The sequence below is a fragment of the Halichoeres trimaculatus genome, unplaced genomic scaffold (genome assembly GCF_033239565.1).
Source record: "Halichoeres trimaculatus isolate MK-OKI-2021-1 unplaced genomic scaffold, fHalTri1.1 fHalTri1_scaffold_15, whole genome shotgun sequence".
Taxonomy (NCBI): domain Eukaryota; kingdom Metazoa; phylum Chordata; class Actinopteri; order Labriformes; family Labridae; genus Halichoeres; species Halichoeres trimaculatus.
The window spans coordinates 14,629,721-14,647,212 of record NW_027437193.1 but is presented as its reverse complement, the minus strand read 5'-3'; the positions used below and the strand labels follow the sequence as shown (position 1 = coordinate 14,647,212).

The window sequence follows — 17,492 nt, the reverse complement described above, 5'->3', positions numbered from 1 at the left end:
TTGGTAAATTTGATTTTTAGTGGAATATTTCAAATATCCATCAAATTCTGGTTTCTGGGACTTCAGTAATGCAGCCAACCTGATGAAGAGTATGCGAAAGATGTTTCCCTATAGCCAAACCACTTGTTAACTGATCCTCATACAATCCATTGACCTTTGCCTGTCAATTGGGGTCTGACTGAAGCAGATGAAGCAGAAAGAATACACAGGAATGGAAAATGTGACAGATGAGATCATATTGGAAACCCGTGTGTTTGTGTTCAGATTTGCAGTAAAGACTGGTGTGACCTTATTTAAACAAAGCTTATGGGAGCTATAAACCTATTTCTACACTGAATTCAAATAAGTGTTTTTTTTTGTTTGGTTTTTTTTTTTTCAAAAAAATGTTACATCAATATTGTTAATATCCAGTGACACAAAAAGGCACATGCATGTATACAAAACACAAACCTTGCTGTTTGTTGCAATGCAGCCATAAACCTTTAGTATCATGTACCGTGGCAGTCAACACAATAAAAGGTAAAACATTAGGAATTTGTCCAACCTCTGACAGTGCTTATGTAAATCTTGATCTCTTTCCAGATGTCGCTGTTAGAAGACGTTGCTTTCCACTCCAACATACCTGTACCTTTTGATATCACCGTGGCAGTGGTTTACTCAATTTTTGGTGAGTTGAATTTCAGAAACACAAACCAGTTCCATCTGATTCCCTATTCCTATAACAGTGGATAAAGAGTTGATATCCCTATCAATGCTGTCAGTGACCAATTACATTCTCCTCAGGTTGGAATGAGTAACAGCGTGAAGCCAGACCACACAGTGTGAAGCTTTGGAGCACGTTTGTATCTTATGACTGTGATACAAAGTAATATCATCCCAATTCCACTTGTCAATATCTACTTTGTGTTATTTCTTTCATGTCAGCCAGTATTTACTCCTCATAAATAATTGTATACCTGCAAAAAGTAAACCCTCATTAGAGATACACAAATCAATGCACAGACCCAGTGTTACATCTGCTTATGCAACACGATAATGGGCCTCTGATCTTCAAGTCTGAAGGGTTGCTATGCACTGAAAAAACAGCGGTAGTACAAAAGCCAGCTTTGCTTTCATATGAGTGTTTGATGCTGGCTACATTACATTCACAGTTTGAATTTAAAACAACCTTAAAAACAAAAGGTGGCAGTCGTGTTTTAAGCTCCTGTGAAGAGTTTTTAGTTGATTATGCAACAAGCTGGAATGAGCTCAGACACCTTTTCATTACTCACAAAAACCTAAAATATCATTAACTGGATAATTGATCATGTCCGTGTTGTTATCCTGTGAACACAGGTACAGGGTAAGTGTTGGATGAGGCTGTAAACAGCTCTTCCAGTAGCAAAGATTTATGGTGAATGGTGTGTTTCCTGCTATAAGACAGCAAGATGAGACCAGTCACCAGAAAGAAAGAAAAAACAACTTACATATGGACACAAGGAAAAAGGACAGACATAAGAGGTGTAACCACATGGGGAAAACCAACATACGGTCTCAAATGGTTGAGAAGTCCTAGTGTTTTTTCTACAAGACCTGAAAATACACACAAATTATTGCTTACAGCTGAGGTAAGGTGGGCCTCATGATTGGTTGTCTGGGTACATGAGATTTTTGAGACTGTCCTGACATGCGAGTGAGCTGCAAACGTGTAGACAAAACTTGTCTGTGAGAGGAGCATGGTTTGTTCTTGCTAGCTTGATTGGCTAATGGTTATGTCCTTACCATATCATGCTAACATGCATATTAGAAGTATTTTTTTCCATCCAGCTCTCCAAAACAAAATGAAGAGATCTCGAAAAGCTGTTGATTGGTTCTGCACTGTAGTCTTATTGCTCATATTTGGTGCTTTGCTCTCTTTTTCTTGCAGGCGTTTGTTCACTGTTTGGAAACACAACACTACTATTTGTCTCCTACAAGAAAAAGCACCTCCTGAAACCTGCAGAGTACTTCATCATCAACCTTGCTGTTAGTGACCTGGGCCTGACTCTGTCCCTGTACCCCATGGCAATAACTTCAAGCCTCTATCACAGGTACTACACTGTGCATCCTTTGGAAACAAAAGAAACACTAAGTGGAGAACTCTCATGTAAAATAGATGCAGAAGATTGCCTTTAGGAACTGTTTTTAAATCAGACTCTCTTTGATGTGGCAGTAGGATTACTTGTGAGTTCACCGTCTAATTCTGATGTATTCCCCTGTCTCACCTTCTCCCTCATTGATCTTTCTGTCTGCTCTGCACTGTCCTCTCTCATTTTCTCACACCCTCTGTCCTCCTACACAGGTGGCTGTATGGAAAAACAGTGTGCTCCATCTACGCTTTTTGTGGCATGTTGTTTGGCATCTGCAGTCTAACCACTCTAACTCTACTTAGCGTGGTGTGCTTTGTGAAAGTTTGCTATCCAATCTATGGTAAGTCTTCAAAGAAGCTATTTTTGCCTGTTGAAATGACAGAGGATTAACCATCACGTCCCTGAGTGGCTGATTGTTGATTTATCTGAGGAAGGAAACGCAGTGATAATCCCTCCACAAAGCACTGCACATTAGCCTTTCTTTGAGGACTGACAGGTCCAAAGGCTGCACTCAATACATGTTACTTGTGATGCAGGTTAATTCAGTGCAATAAGGCACTTTGCTTGAACTCAAGAAGTGGTGTTTTCCCAGGCTGCGTCATCTTAAGATTTTCAAACAAAACCCTCAACCATGAGTCACAAAATTGATCTGAAATGCTTTAGGTTAGTCACAAATATCTGGGGACAGTCACATATTTCCCACTAACCTTTGAGAGGGTTTATGCTGCAGTTTGTAAAAACGAAGCTCAGAGACGCCTGAGAATTCTGTATTATCAGGCTTTTATTGAATCCTCCCTGTCTGATGAAAAAAAAAACTGGAGTGCAAATGGCCTAGTCTTCTTGGTTGTGCTCCATGAGGTTTGCCTTTATGCAGGTGGCCCAGGTTCAAGTCTGTCCTGTGGCCTGTTTCCCATATGTCACTCCCTACTCGCTCCCTGTTTCCTGCTCCAGCGGCTGTCCTCACCTTTCCAATCAAAGGCATAAATGCCCCAAAAATAAAATATAGTTCTTTCAAAACATGACATGCTGTAGTTGTTGTGGCAGAAAACTGAACTGCAAATTTAGTGATGATATAAATGTACTTTCTATGGTGTAAAAACTCAAACTTGACAACAAGCTCAGAATCACACACATCTTCAGGATCTGATTGGTGAAATGGAAATGGTTCCCGATGAACGGGACGCTGTGTTAAAGTGAAGTTGATTTTAGCAGTGCCAGCTTACTTTGTCCACTCTAAGCATCTAAGGTATTTTCATGATGATACTAGCCCAGGCATGGGCAAACTACGGCCCGGGGCCACATGCGGCCCGTTAAACGTTTTAATACGGCCCACTGAACTTGAAAAAAATTAAATGAATAAACCTTGTCAATGTTTTTTTTCCCTGCAAGAGAGCAGAACAGACAGCAGCAGACTGTGCTCTGACTGTCTCATTGAAACACATGGGAGTGCGCATATGCGTGTTGATAAGATGGAGTGGATCGTCAGCTATCTGTTACTTATAAAAAAAAGAAGCTCAGGAACAAGTCTGTATAAACCTTCAATGTGAGTTATTTGTCTAATTTTTATATAGAGACTTTCACATTTAATATCAAAACATCACACACACAATTTTGACACAATCTTTTATTATTTTTAGTTTTTTCATTTTTAAAACCAGGACAGAAAAAACACGTTTTTCTGTTATTCCGTTTTGGTTTTAAAACAGAAAAACAAAAGAACACACCTTTTAGAAAAGATGCCACTCTATCAAACGATGGTTGATTTCAAATGTAAATTGTTTCACCTCATTACTAAAATTATCCAAATGAAATATCATCTATTTTCACAGGGAACAGGTTTAACTCAGTTCACGGCTGTTTGCTCATTTCCTGTGCTTGGATCTATGCCCTGTTGTTTGCCTGCTCCCCGCTGGTCCACTGGGGAAAATACGGACCAGAGCCCTATGGCACCGCCTGCTGCATCGACTGGCGCCTGTCCAATCAGCACACCACAGCGCGCTCATTCACCGTGGCTCTCTTCATCTTCTGCTACATCCTTCCATGCTGCGTTATCGTAGCATCCTACACTGGTATTCTGCTCACAGTTCAAGCGTCCCGCAAGAATATGGAGCAGCATGTGTCCAGGCAAACACACATGAGCAGCATCCAGACGATTATTGTGAAGGTAGGAGCAAAGTCGGTAAAAGTTATTACCTTTCCCATGCCAGACTCTGAGTCTAACTTTGAAATAACTTCTTCAAAGTAACCTTTTAAAGCACAACTTGAAATAATGAAGACAGAAGTTTGCAAAAAGAGGAAGAAGTGGGTAGTGGTGGAGAGGGAGGTTAGCTGTTGGGAGATGTGGTTCAGGGGTAAATTATCAAAGTACATCCTCAGAGAGCGGAGTCCTCTGGAGAGCTCTTCTTTCATCCATTAGTTACAGAAACTGGCAGTGACCTCAATAGATCTTAAGTGATGCAGCTCCTTGTTAGCAGGAACTGGCTCCAGCTTTATTGTGATGAATGAAAAGCTGCTGTTGCTACATGCTGATAAATGATCATCATGATACGCCATTCCCAGCAGGAATAACCGATGACCCTTTCATGTTCCACTGGGACAAGAAAAATAAAGAAGCAGCAGGCTCAGCTGGTCACTTTTCAAAAAAGATAGTGTATTTTGTGTCCTGACATCACTGACACTATCTTTTTTTTCCTTTTTCTCATCAGCTCAGTGTTGCAGTCTGCATCGGTTTCTTCGCAGCGTGGAGCCCGTACGCTGTGGTGTCCATGTGGGCTGCTTTCGGACAAGTTGAGAACATCCCTCCTTTGGCGTTTGCCATGCCAGCAATGTTTGCAAAGTCCTCCACCATCTACAACCCCCTCATCTACCTAACGCTGAGGCCAAACTTCCGCAGGGTAATGTGCAGGGACTTGGGCACCCTTTGCCACAGCTGTGTGAAGGGCTGCCTCTGCTCTGGGGGGCCGTCAAAGTGTCACTCCAAGCCGACTATCAGAGTCAGACTTCGCACAGTCAACAGACAAGCTAACCAGCTCCCTCCTTCAAATTCCTCTGCTCATCCTCCTGCAGCAGCGTTAAAGGATCACAGCTGTAAGAAGTGCGAGGATGCCTTTGAATGTTTCAGACACTACCCTCAAATGTGCAGTGTTATTAACCCTACCGCTGAAACACAGGAATCTAACGACCATGACGGTCCAGCTCCCCAAACTCAGCAGAAGACTCGAAGTGTGTGCTGCAGAAAGTCTCTGCTGGCTAGCATGTGTGCTAAAAGGACTTCAGAAATAGAAAACTTCCATATTAACTTAGAGATGGTTCCGGGGCATGCAAAGGTAGCTTGGCCTTGAGGGAGCTCTCTTTTGTTCTGTTTACAGACTCAAACAGGACTTGTTTTACACAATGCGTTCTTTTAAATGGACTGTATGCAAAGTGTCAGCAGCCAAATAACTTATTTGATTCTTTGGTCACCCACTGTGCTTTACTTTTGTTACTGGGACAAAAAAGCTCTCGTCTGCTGAAAAGAGGTGTGTTTGTTCACTCCTCTTACACTGACTCACATTTAATGTCCGTGAATATTTCAGTTTTTTACGTTATACCAACTTTTCAGATGTTACAAAAATATAACCGCCTATCTAAAATCATCCATCATGCAGTAATGACAACTCTTGTACAGTTGGAAAATAAGTATTTGATACACTGCAGGTATTGCAAGTTTTCCACTTACAAAGAATGGAGAAGTCTGTAATTTTTATCCTAAGTACAATTTAACTATAAGAGAAAGTAGAATCCAGAAAAGTATACTGTATGATTTTTAAATCATTTATTTGCATTTTGTTGTATCAAGAGTATTGAATAAGGGTTCGTAGCTGGGACTTCCAGCATGACAGTGCCCTGATTCATGGTCCCATTCACCCTACCCTCCATACAGGGCAGTAGTCCTGTTTCCTTGAAGTGTACCAAGGATAAAAATGACAGACTTCTTCATTCTTTGTAAGTGGGAAAACTTGCCAAATCTGCTGCGTATCAAATGTTAATTTTCCCCCACTGCTGGTCTTGTTATATTGTGCTGCTGTATCCAGCTGGCTGGACAGCAGTTTTAAAGCTCCGGTAGGGTTTTTTTTTTGATCATAAAAAGACATAAAATTATGCTAGCACCACCTTTAAGCAACAAGAGCAAACCAGACAATAAGTGACAGGATTATTTGCAATTGCGTTGTAATTTTTGAAGCCTGTAACTGCTGCAGCCGGTTGGCGTCAAAGTGAGCAGCAGCCAGACACACCTTCTCCCAAAAAAAATTAAAAAAGAATTTTTCTTTTTTTTCACCTGGAAATATCCCTTTCAAATAAGGGATAAGACAAAATCAGCAAAGTGATAAAAAGATACTGTTTGATGCACAGGAGGCGCCAAAACGACAGAGACCAAGGGCACCTCATAGGAGCTTTAAGTATTCATATAAAAAGTTAAACCTGAAAACTTAATTTCTTTTTTTCATCATGAAATATACATGATTAAAAAAGAAGAACAATCAAAAGATTTAAAAAATTTCCATCAAAGCTTTTCATTAGGATTCTGTCCCAATAAACAGCTTTTTCCTCTCAGATTTGACTGACAATTAGACAGTTTAGTTTTGTATTTGATTACAAAAATAGCAATCTACCACTGCTTCTAAAAGAGTGAAATTCTCTGATCTAAAAGATTCATCCCCAGGATTTTGTAGGATAGGATTAAAGAAAAACTTAAAAAAAAAAAAAACAACAACAACAACAAATCCAGCATTTGAGTAAGAAAACATCCTCATTGTTGGTCCAACAACTGATTGTATGTCTGACTGGACTATGAATCACATTCAACAAAGTAACTCATCAGTGTCTCTACCGTCAAACGTAAAGCCATAACCGTTAAAGAGCTGTTAACCCTTTCAGTATTATGCCAACATTTATATTGTTTACAATATACTGTTACAGGAACATGTGTTTTATGGTGCTACTTCACTGAGCCATGGACACACAGTGTGGAACTCAACAGATGCACATGAACTTTATTATGATGAAACACAGCTGGGCTGTCTGTCTACCTGTGTTATGAGAACTTTAAATATTTTATTTTGTTTACAGTTACAATGAATTCTTTTTTTACCTGAAATGTTACTTCGCCGCACAAAGAGGGAGAGAAAAAAACAAATCAGTGATATGGTTTGAGATAATGCATCTGTAGATAAATTCATTCATTATAAAAGAGAGTCTAAGGTTTGTGTAGTCTGTAATCTGTATAAATCTGTCGTGTTGAGTAAACAGATGGGATTTGAGCAATCATTTAAGACTGAATGTATCTTCAAAACGTCAAACTGTTGTTCTAGAGCTACACAGATTTGTACTTACACCAATTTATCACATAGGTCTACAGACATTTCACCTCTTAAACCCGTTTAAAAACTATTTAAATGTACTCTATTTAAATACTTCCCATGTTGCTGGTCTTATTATGCAAAGCAAACTGCTATTAATGGATAAAAATAATAATAAGCTATCATCAGGGTGCTATTTTATCTGCATCTGCTAATCTGACAGGAAACAGATTACATTCATTTTCATTAAAAACTTGAGAGCTCGCTCATTGTTTTCAAGGCTCTTATCATTCATCGTTCCTCAGTGTGTAAGGATTAATTTTCTAGGATTATCAAACTCACAAGGAAAACAGACAGCATTAGCTGCATTCATAGCAAGAAGACACATTGGTAATCCATTAAATGGGTGGTTGGTGTTTGATGTTTGAATTTTTTTTTCATCAAAATTAAAAACTAAAAAGGGAGGATTGTCTTATCTGTCTGGTGTATGCTGAAACAGTCACCTTAATATTTTCATTGCAATCGATGGAACCATTTAAAGACATGATACTTCTTTGCTTTTGTAAAATTCTGTTTATTCAGAATGTGGAGACGGCTTTGACTCTGTGATTCTGCATGCCAAAAAAAAAAATGTTAGGACTGCAAGAAATTACAAAAATGCTGAAAAAAAAGAGAGAAAAACATGAACAAAACCCTGAAACAAAATAATCTTTGGTGATTAAACTTATTTCTTGTGAACTTGATACATCCCAAAAGCTTATGAGCTTAAAGACACAATAACACACTGCCTATTTCTGCACTTTTAGTGCAGTCCAGGAAACGGAAGAAGGGGCACCAATATAAAAATGATCTTATACTGACCCCTAGTGGACATAGCAAACATTATTTGCACCTTTTTGTGCTTACATTTGTTATTCACATTGAACTGTAATGAATCTTTAACACTCATTATTTGTCTTCACTATAAAAACTCATTGGCTTTATCATTACACTTTCAGACAGATCACTATTTTAAGGCAGTGATTGTATTAAAAATATGACAGTATGACACATTAAATTGATATAAGAGAAGTATTGCTTTGGAGTGAGAATTAGTCAAAATAAATCAAGATACGAACAATGATTTTTTGCTTGGAGTTGATGCAGACTTCTGAGAAGTAGAAAAACCTGTTTCTTTAACACAAACTATTTAAGTGAGCTCTGCTGTGTTTTGACTTTCCAGAGGAACTCAGACAGGTACTCTTTTAAAAAATGCCTGATACTGTCTATCCCAGTATGGACCCCTTTTGAAAATATCAAACATTACACCAGAGACGCTTCCGCGCAGGCCAACCCAGTGCTCTTTAATATATTCTGTTGATTTAATCCTCTAGCTAATAGAGCCTCAAACAACTTCCTCTGCTTGGTCAAGGCCAAATAAAAACATTGCCGTCAATAACAGAGATCCATTTAGAGGGAATGGAAATGATCTGCCAAAGTTTGTAAAGTTCAGGATGAAAAACTGCAGCTGTCCAATATTTTCTGGATAATATCTACCTTTATGTTTCCCAGCAGAGCTCGGCAAAGCTTCCCAATTGTGCAGCCGATGCTTCCTTCCTTCATTTTCCAGCGATCCAGCATCTGGTGCACCATCTCTGGCAGGCCGTCACGGTAACAGTCGTGCTCGATGGTTTCTATTTCTACAGTGGTCAGACCCAGTCGACGCGCACAGCGCTTCCATTTGTTTCCAATGTTATCCCGCAGCAGATCCAAGTGCTCCTCAGTCACAGCATGGTCCTCTGGATTACACAAGAGAGCATTTACTGTTAAAACGATAACAAACTGGATGCAAAATTATGAAAGTTCACAATGTATTACATTACTATTATATTATTCTGAAATCACAGGCGCAGTCAGCGGGTGAGTGCGCTGCCAGCAGATGAAATTTCTAATCACAGACTTCACCTCAGCTGGTAACTGAACACTGCATCGTATCTATAATGACATCAAAGTGTTGGCGTGGTGTACCGTATTTCAGAATGCCCTCTTCAATCCGTGCAAGAGCTGAGCTGTAAGCAGTTTGAGACAATGAGCTGTGGGTGGAGTCATGACCTCTGATGCTCATCGTGTTGTTACTCCCAATCTGGATCCCGCTGGCATTCTGGATGTACAGAGACCCTGAGGCAACCACAAAGAAGAAACACATCAGTGTCTCCAACAGACATGATAAAAGTAGCTGTACACATGGCTGTTTGTACCTGGATCTTGCAAAGAGTTGCCCTTGGAAGCAGTCAGAAGACGTCCAGGAGTCAAGTCAGGTGCAGAGGTGTCAGACACTGGGTAAGCTGGCCAGGACTGCTGGCGGTCATAGTGAGAGTTTGGGTGTTGCTGGTTAAAGTGTGCTAGTGAAGGGGTGCTGGCAGAAGTAGGCAGGTGGGATGAGTTCATTGAGTCATAGAGACCAGCAGTTGGGCGATACCATGCCTCTTCCTGGCTCATGGGCTGCACCGGCTCAGCTTTGGTCCAAGAGTGCACCGTGGATGTATGCGAGGCTTTGTCTTGTTCTGGTTGCCTTATGGCGTTCTCAGCACAGCACAGGTAGTTTTGCAGGAAAGGGTTTGCGTTGCTTTGATGGAGACTGTTTGCTGCTTCAGGCTGGTTGTCACAGTTGTAGTTTCCATTCTTGTGGTACAGAAGCTCCCGGTCCAGTTTCTCCTGCAGACCTGGAGCGTTGTCGGTTGCCTTTGCGTCTGCCTGCATCTGCCCGTCACATGGCTCAAACTGGTGTCCGTGCAGGTCCTCAATACTGGCTTCAACCGGCACAGACACACCTCTGTCCGAACTCACCAAAGGAGCAGGACTATCTACAAAACAAAAAGGAAAGAGGATATAAAGAATCCATCCAGCTGTTTTAAAATGTATTTAACTTCTACTGCACAGGGATTACCAAAAATGCTTACCTGCTAACAAACAGTCACACGTCATGGATAAAGATTTCATCTTCTCAACAAGGTCATCTGGGCCTTCGTATGATTTCTGTAAGAATATTACAAAGAAAGCTGTGATAGAAAACGTCCTGTAGTTTTTTTTTCACGCATCTCTTCTCTGCATACAACATCAAGTCTAAAACATAATATTTTTACCTGTAGCAGGAGTAAATCTTCCTCAACACATGGTTCAAGTCTTTCCATGTAGAAAGGAAGGAAAAGGTTGTAGGCCTCTGCAAAATAGAAAAAAAGTGAATGGCAAAGGACAAGAGGAAGTTTCATTTGACAAAAACTAAAACAGTAAATCTAACCAAATCAATTATTTTTCACTGTTGTTTTATTGTACTAATCTGTTGCTGTGTTAACATGGATCTCTTGTGGTTGGACCAACAGGCGGACTAGAAAAAAAGTTCACAGTAAAACTTGAGTCTTTTTTCCTGGTTGGTGTATACTCCTTAAGCATGTATACTCCACTTTTTCAACACATCAGACCAATTTCAGACACGTCAAAACTGATTCTTTTCATTTTGTTTAACATCAGAGCATGTTTGCAAAAATCTCTATCAGAACTAGAGGAAGATGAAACCGATCAGTTCAGTTTGTAAAAGTTTCAACTTAATTCTTGCAAGAAAGGAACACCAACATGCATCTCAGGAAACAGTTCTCTTCTGAAAGAACTTACAAAAGTGCTCACCAATGCAGAGTTTTGCAGCTTTTTTGATCTTCTTCACTGGCGGTTAAACCTACTATCTCGCCCCTATTTTGGTTCCCAGGACTGTGGCAGGACTTGACCTTTGAACTCCTCTATCTTCTGCTCCTGTCTCAATAATAAAATTCTTGGTGCCATCCTGAGACACATAGCATTTAGCATTTGAACACGTAGCCGGGTATTTTAATAAAACAAATATCCCCCGCTCATTCAGTCCTAAAAATACTTTCATCCACGCGCATTGGGCAACTAGAAGTACGCCAAACCCATATTTGACAGTGTTTTTCAGGTGAGAAACCAGTGAGATCTATTCAGAAGGAACCCCTGTCATACAGCTGTAACGTTTGAAAACCAAACCAAACATGTGGATGACGGGCCTTAACGCATGAAATATCCCAGATACCTGGCTACATGTGGATAAGGCCACAGTTTCTCTCAAGGATGAAGCTGTGTCTACCTCCACACTCTACACTTTACAACCTTCCTTCAGTTTCTTCCACTGGGACCAGGACGACACGCTTTTCTCCTGATTCCAATCTTGAACCATTTCTGGGGTGCCGATTCTATATAAATTGTGAATCTTCAATATTTCCGATTGTTGTGATCTTCAGTTTGCTTTTTTTTTTTTTTACACCAGACCATGTGAAAAAGCTAAATAATGATGATGAGATGTACAGACTATACCAAGAGCCATGTTTTCCCAAAAAATGTACATCACATGTGAGTCAGTTTTTAGGATTAATTCAGGAGATCTGTCATCTCAACTTTTTCCAACCCAGCAAAGACTAAAATGAAGGATTTAAATTTGGAAAAAAATGAACAAAAAGTCATGATTTGAAATTGCAAAACAAAAAATCTTGTTACTACTATACGTCATTTTTTTCTCCCACTCCTACTGGCTAATGTAATTTAAATTTTTTCAATGATTAATTCTAAAAAAAGAACTAGAAACAATAAATTACCTTCAAAGGTTGGGCGCTGCACTGGATTGTGGTCCCAGCACCTCTTCATTAGCTGGATTATCTCCTCAGGTGTGTCATCTGGAATGAGGTCCTCTGCTGGTCGGTCGCCCTTGCGGACACACTGGCTCATTTGGTCTTCACTCCTGGCATCTAGACACAGATTAGAAACTCAAATAAGTTTAAAAAAGACAAGCTTAACACAGTTTGGAGTTATGAGCTCAGGTGCAGCTATTGTCTTAAAACACTACATCACAGAGTGTGTGAAGTTTTCAGGAGTCCTGGCACTCACTCGCATACGGCTCTTCCCCTGTGAGAATGACCCACACCACAATAGCAAAGCTGTAAACGTCAGACTTCTCGGTGGAGGGTGTGTTTATACTCTCCAGGTGCTCAGGGGCCATGTAGCTCAGTGTGCCAGCACCTCTCGCCCCGGCTGTTATCCCCATCCGACTCTTCCTTCGAGATTCCTCCCTGGTGAGTTTGCTCCATGTGTGGCAGGTGGCCAGGCCCAGGTCTGCAATCTGGGGAGAACAGGAGAAAAATAACTGCAGGTGCATGTGAGAGAATCAGAAATGTGTCATGAGCAGTGGTGGGTTGTATACCTTGATGTGAAAATCCTTGTCCACTAGGATATTTTCTGGTTTGATGTCCTTGTGTACAATGTGTCTCTGTGTGAGGTAGTCCATCGCTTCCAAGATCTCTAAAATGATCCGTCCCTTTATTGATATTGGTACAGAAACCTTGGGATGGGAAAAAATGTAACGTTTAAATCACTCAAAGAATACGAAACATATAAGATGAGTAAAGAGCACTGCTTAAAAAATAGTCATTTCTAATTTTCAAGTTTGTTTCATGACGAAAACTGTTCTGCTGACCGTTTCGAGCATGACCAACAGGTTTCCTCTGGGCATGAGCTCAATAACTAGTGAGCAATCTTTATCCTCCATGATCACACCCAGCAGCTTCACCACCCGCTCATGGTTCAGGCTGGCCATGATATTCCCCTCCTCCAGCAGCGACCTTTTGCTTTCCCTGCAAATTTCAGTAAAATGGTGAGAAATTAGAATAAAAAAAGACATTTCTTGCATCATTCAGTCTTAAAGCCAATCTGATGTGTTAGTTAGTTTCTTTGTTAACCATGTTCTGCCTGATTGTTCTCAATTATTTTTAAGTGATGTACCCCCTGTGAAAGTTTTTTTTGCCAAGTGCCCTCTAACAAGCACAAAGCAGTTTTGGTTTGAGGAAAAAAAGGCATAGAACACAGCGCCGTGCTATTAGATAGGCATAAATCATTATAACTGCAACAACTATAAGATAAAAATAACTAAAGATGTGGCAAGGAAAGATCTGTACACTGAAATAACTGTCAACTTAGAATGTCTAATTTTGGTTTTCAAACTAAAGGGCTGTTCTCAAACCAAAATTATCAACTTAACAACAAAGATTTTCCCAAAATAAAAAATGCAGCTGAAAATGTGCCAGCATCATGCTACTGTTGGCTTATCTCTCCCTGCAAAAAAAATCACAATGCCTTGGGTGGGTTACGAACTACTGACAGAATTTTCTGGTTCTAGTTTTGCCCTCGTTAGCCCATGTCTCACTCCTTGTTTCAGCAGCATTGCTGCTAAGTTTCTACCATGATGCTTACTTGCGTTATGCTAGTATGAGGGAGACTCTTGTCTTTGGGGGGTGTCCAAGGAACATAATAACCCTAAATATTATATTCACTTTAGAGCTTAAACGATTCCTCGAATGATTCGAGGTACTTGATTACAAAAAATACTCGAGTAATTTTCTCTGCCTCGAGGAATCGTTTAATTATAAAAAAGATCAAAGAGTGGTATTTCAAATAGAGCTGAGGCCACATTAAGAGAGTTTTCAGACCCCTCATGCTACTTCTTATACAAAATAGCAACTAGCAGCAAATCTAGCTTCTTTTCTGGAGTTTGGAGACTAATGGGTCATTCTACGAAACGGGTGCCATTTGGGTCCGCAACATTTGATGAGATGTACAAGGCACAAAAAATGTGTCAAAGTGTGTTTTCAGATTTTCGAGCTACCAAAGCAAGTGCTCTTATTGACATGCTGTATCAGAAAATTCTATTTCTTAAAGAGAAAAAAATTCATTTGAAAAATAACTGCTCTTTAACTAAACAAAAATGTATTTTATCGGATTACTCGATTAATCGATGGAATTTTTAGTAAAATACTCGAATACTAAAATATTCGATAGCTACAGCCCTTTCACTTTATGAACCTTAACTTATATTTGCCTCAAACACGGGTTGAATAAAAAGTGTTAAAGGAATTTTGCTTGACTACTATTTTTTGAATATACATTTTTGAATCTTGCATGGGGTGCGTGTACCCCCATTTAAGAACCACTGGTATAGACAAGTTGGGGAATGTTTATGGGATAATACTATCAGTTACAATCACAAAGACACTAACTAATGTTAGTGTGTTACATACATAAAATACATTCAAAAAACAGGTGGGAAAAGATAAGTGCAGGGATTGTAAGTATTAGTGTAAGTACAGAAAAGCTGTCACTGATGCATCTGACCTGGAAAAAAAACGGAAGCCCTGACAGCATCCGTTTTCAAACATCCCTTTCTAATGATTAAAAGGAAGTAGCACCAAGAAAGCAGAGCACAGTCTGGGAATGAACTCGCAGAGATTTTTAATTACAAATAAGTACTCAGGGAAACATCTATGGGCAATATGATGTGATGTTAAGCAGGTAAAGTACTTTGTATCAGCTGTCAGACAGGAGAAACCCTGCACATCAGTCTGTGTGGTGGTGTACAGAGTCTGTATTGAAGTGTTCAAAGGGGAGCACATGACTCCACTCAGCATTAAGGGGATTACCCAGCACACTCCACACAAAAACAGACCGAGGAACAACTCACTCATTACGAAGAGGACCCGTGTACATAGTCTTCAGCACCACCTGTCCGAGGGTAACATGGTAACACAGGTAAACTTCTCCAAATCCTCCATAAGCAAGGGGCTCTTTTCTGATGAGATCAGTCGATCTCATCTCGAGTGAAGTTTGTGGCGCGGTGGCCATCCCTGTAAAGAAGTCACGATAAAACAACAGGGCATTACAGACAACGCAACCACTCACGAAACTTACATGACAACTGTCTTAAGACATGATACCACCCCGATAAGTACTGCCCATTACATTATACAAGCAACGGGTGTATGCTAGCTCTACAGCCTCAGTCGTACAGTCCCAAAGTTTTCACATGAAAAATGCAGTCCTCGAAACTCGACCAAAGTCTTGACGGTGAATTTACCTTCACTGCTAACAAAACAGGTGAGAAACCGTTACCTGAAAGTCGTGTTCACTCTACGAAGACCACTTTGTTTGTTGTTCCGGGATTTCTACGACGTCTCTTCTTGTTTAAAAGCGAAACCTGCCCTCACGACAAGAAAACTACAGACAGGCTAACAAGTCGATAACAGATCGGGTCGGGCTGTAACTCGAGATTTTTGTGGGAGGAGAGTCCTACAAGAGTTCCATAAGAAACCACAAGAATCAAAATACTTTGTGAGGTAGTTTTCTACCTATATTAATGTGGAAAAAGTTTCTGAAGTACCAAATTTCTCTTGAATGGGACCATCACAGGGGCTGATTCAGGAGGAGCAGTGCCCCCCTGCAGAGTTCTTATGGCCACCCTTAACCCTCAAATCCATGGAGGCAAAGTGATGACTTTAATGTTGGAAAATAAAATTTAGAATTGAAAACACATGCTGAAACTTTGGCATTAAAACAATTATATAGTAAAGACATGTAATGGCATCGGCTGTTTTAAAACAGCTATAGGCACCGGTAACATTTTGTTTAAGTTATACGCGATCAAATGTGACATTGTTTCATTTTTATTAATTTTTCCATTTTGATATGCATATCGAAAACAGCGTCACCATGTGGAAGAGAATGTCTTCAATGTGCAAATGGCATGCAAATCACACACCCCTAGCCCCATCGCTTAAACCCTCCCATCCACATTAAAAAAGTGACAGAAAGTCAAAATTGAAAAACTACTGTTATTGGGGGGAAAAGTACTGAATATAAAAGTCAGAATTACCCAAAGGTAAAAAAAGTTATTAATATTTTATTATTACGTTTATGCAAATAGGCCCCAGTTAAGTTGCAACAACTACCAATGAGTTACAACAAATAATACTTAAGTTCACAGTGAATTTGATGGTCTCTGCTAATCTTGTCTCAGACCCCCTCATAAAGGCAGTAGGCCTATAGAGAGTTATATTGTGTGATGGACTACTGCTTTGCCATTAAGATGTATGGTTTTGCTTTTACCACCACCATTGCATAATTTCAGCTCTATCAAAGCAGAATTTGATATGAAGGTATATTTCCAGCATGAGCTGGAAATTTGTCATAACCATGTTATTTTCTAAAGAAAACACAAACCACTTAAAGCGTTCACAGGAAAACAATGTTCATTGATAAAACAAATGTGTGACTGAAACTGGAGTGGGAAACCACCCAAACTCAAGTCAGTGAAGCCAATGACATGTACGCCTACATTTCTGGCGGCCGATTTGTCAACAGTCTTTGCACACTAAAGCCACATCAAAGTAGATTTAAACTTACCTGTCCTATATTATCTTGGTTTACATTGTTTCTGTTTTCTTTAGAATTATTCTTTGGTGTTAGTAGTTTTTTTCTGTGATATTCACACACATACTTTCTTCCCCTTAGCTAACACATTTCCAATAAACAACACACAACCAAGACAATAACAGTTTTAAAAAGGTGTACAGGCTTTCAGCTTAGGTGTAGCTGTGTACATAAGTTTTGGAGAATTAAGATCTTTCAGTTACAGTAGAAGTCCTTGTTCACTCGATTTTTTTTTTTTACAGTTACAAGAGGCCATTTAGTCATTTTAAAGGTTATATATGTGGAGGTTTTCAGTCATCTTAAAAATCTTGTGTAGAACAACAGTTCATCAAAAAGTAAACCAACTTGTGGGTAATGTTTTGCAGTGAAGCGCAGCAGTTCTTCCTGTTGACTCAGTTGATGTGATGAGAATCAGGCCTTAACCTTATGTTGACATCCTGTCTTTAAAGCCATGGCCACCATCACCATTAGTTGCCCCATGTTATCATACAGGACTTTAGTTAAGCTCCCTGGCTGTTTGAATGAAAGTAATGTGAGGTAGTGGGAGGGTGAATGTGTCATCCCCAGGGGTGATAAGCTTGGGTGATACCTGTCTCCAGTAACGGGTCTGCTGTCTGGCTCCTTTTTCCTCAGGCAAGGGTGGTGTCTGGATGGTGTCAAGTCACAAATGAGGCTATAACGGGGACAGTGACAAATGAGAGATGGTATCAAAAATATTCTTTAAACTTGTTAATTCAACATGTTAGATGTT

At 39.9% G+C, this 17,492-nt stretch overlaps 2 protein-coding genes across 2 annotated transcripts; one reads left to right on the top strand and one right to left on the bottom strand.

Annotated features, from left to right (window-relative positions):
• The first annotated feature begins 582 nt into the window (after positions 1-582).
• Positions 583-5,476, top strand: opn7a (opsin 7, group member a). Its single transcript, XM_074689271.1, has 5 exons — positions 583-667; positions 1,907-2,069; positions 2,321-2,448; positions 3,938-4,272; positions 4,814-5,476. The coding sequence occupies exons 1-5, from the start codon at positions 583-585 to the stop codon at positions 5,447-5,449; spliced, it is 1,347 nt and encodes a 448-aa protein (XP_074545372.1). The 3' UTR covers positions 5,450-5,476.
• A 2,569-nt stretch (positions 5,477-8,045) lies between these two features.
• On the bottom strand, positions 8,046-15,531 carry ripk1l (receptor (TNFRSF)-interacting serine-threonine kinase 1, like). The gene is made up of 11 exons (XM_074687819.1): positions 15,425-15,531; positions 14,997-15,159; positions 12,960-13,116; positions 12,687-12,824; positions 12,374-12,605; positions 12,085-12,234; positions 10,570-10,646; positions 10,387-10,462; positions 9,685-10,290; positions 9,455-9,604; positions 8,046-9,225 (listed from the first exon to the last, which is right to left on the bottom strand). The coding sequence occupies exons 2-11, from the start codon at positions 15,155-15,157 to the stop codon at positions 8,936-8,938; spliced, it is 2,037 nt and encodes a 678-aa protein (XP_074543920.1). The 5' UTR covers positions 15,158-15,159; positions 15,425-15,531; the 3' UTR covers positions 8,046-8,935.
• Between the last annotated feature and the right edge of the window lie 1,961 nt (positions 15,532-17,492).

Coding starts and splice junctions, on each gene's coding strand:
- ripk1l (XM_074687819.1), bottom strand. CDS start 15,157: ATGGCCACCGCGCCACAAACTTCACTCGAGATGAGATCGACTGATCTC. Junction 10,291..10,386: donor GTGTGACTGTTTGTTAGCAG/GTAAGCATTTTT, acceptor TTTGTTTTGTAG/ATAGTCCTGCTCCTTTGGTG. Junction 9,605..9,684: donor CAACTCTTTGCAAGATCCAG/GTACAAACAGCC, acceptor TGGTTGCCTCAG/GGTCTCTGTACATCCAGAAT.
- opn7a (XM_074689271.1), top strand. CDS start 583: ATGTCGCTGTTAGAAGACGTTGCTTTCCACTCCAACATACCTGTACCT. Junction 2,449..3,937: donor AGTTTGCTATCCAATCTATG/GTAAGTCTTCAA, acceptor CTATTTTCACAG/GGAACAGGTTTAACTCAGTT. Junction 4,273..4,813: donor TCCAGACGATTATTGTGAAG/GTAGGAGCAAAG, acceptor TTTTCTCATCAG/CTCAGTGTTGCAGTCTGCAT.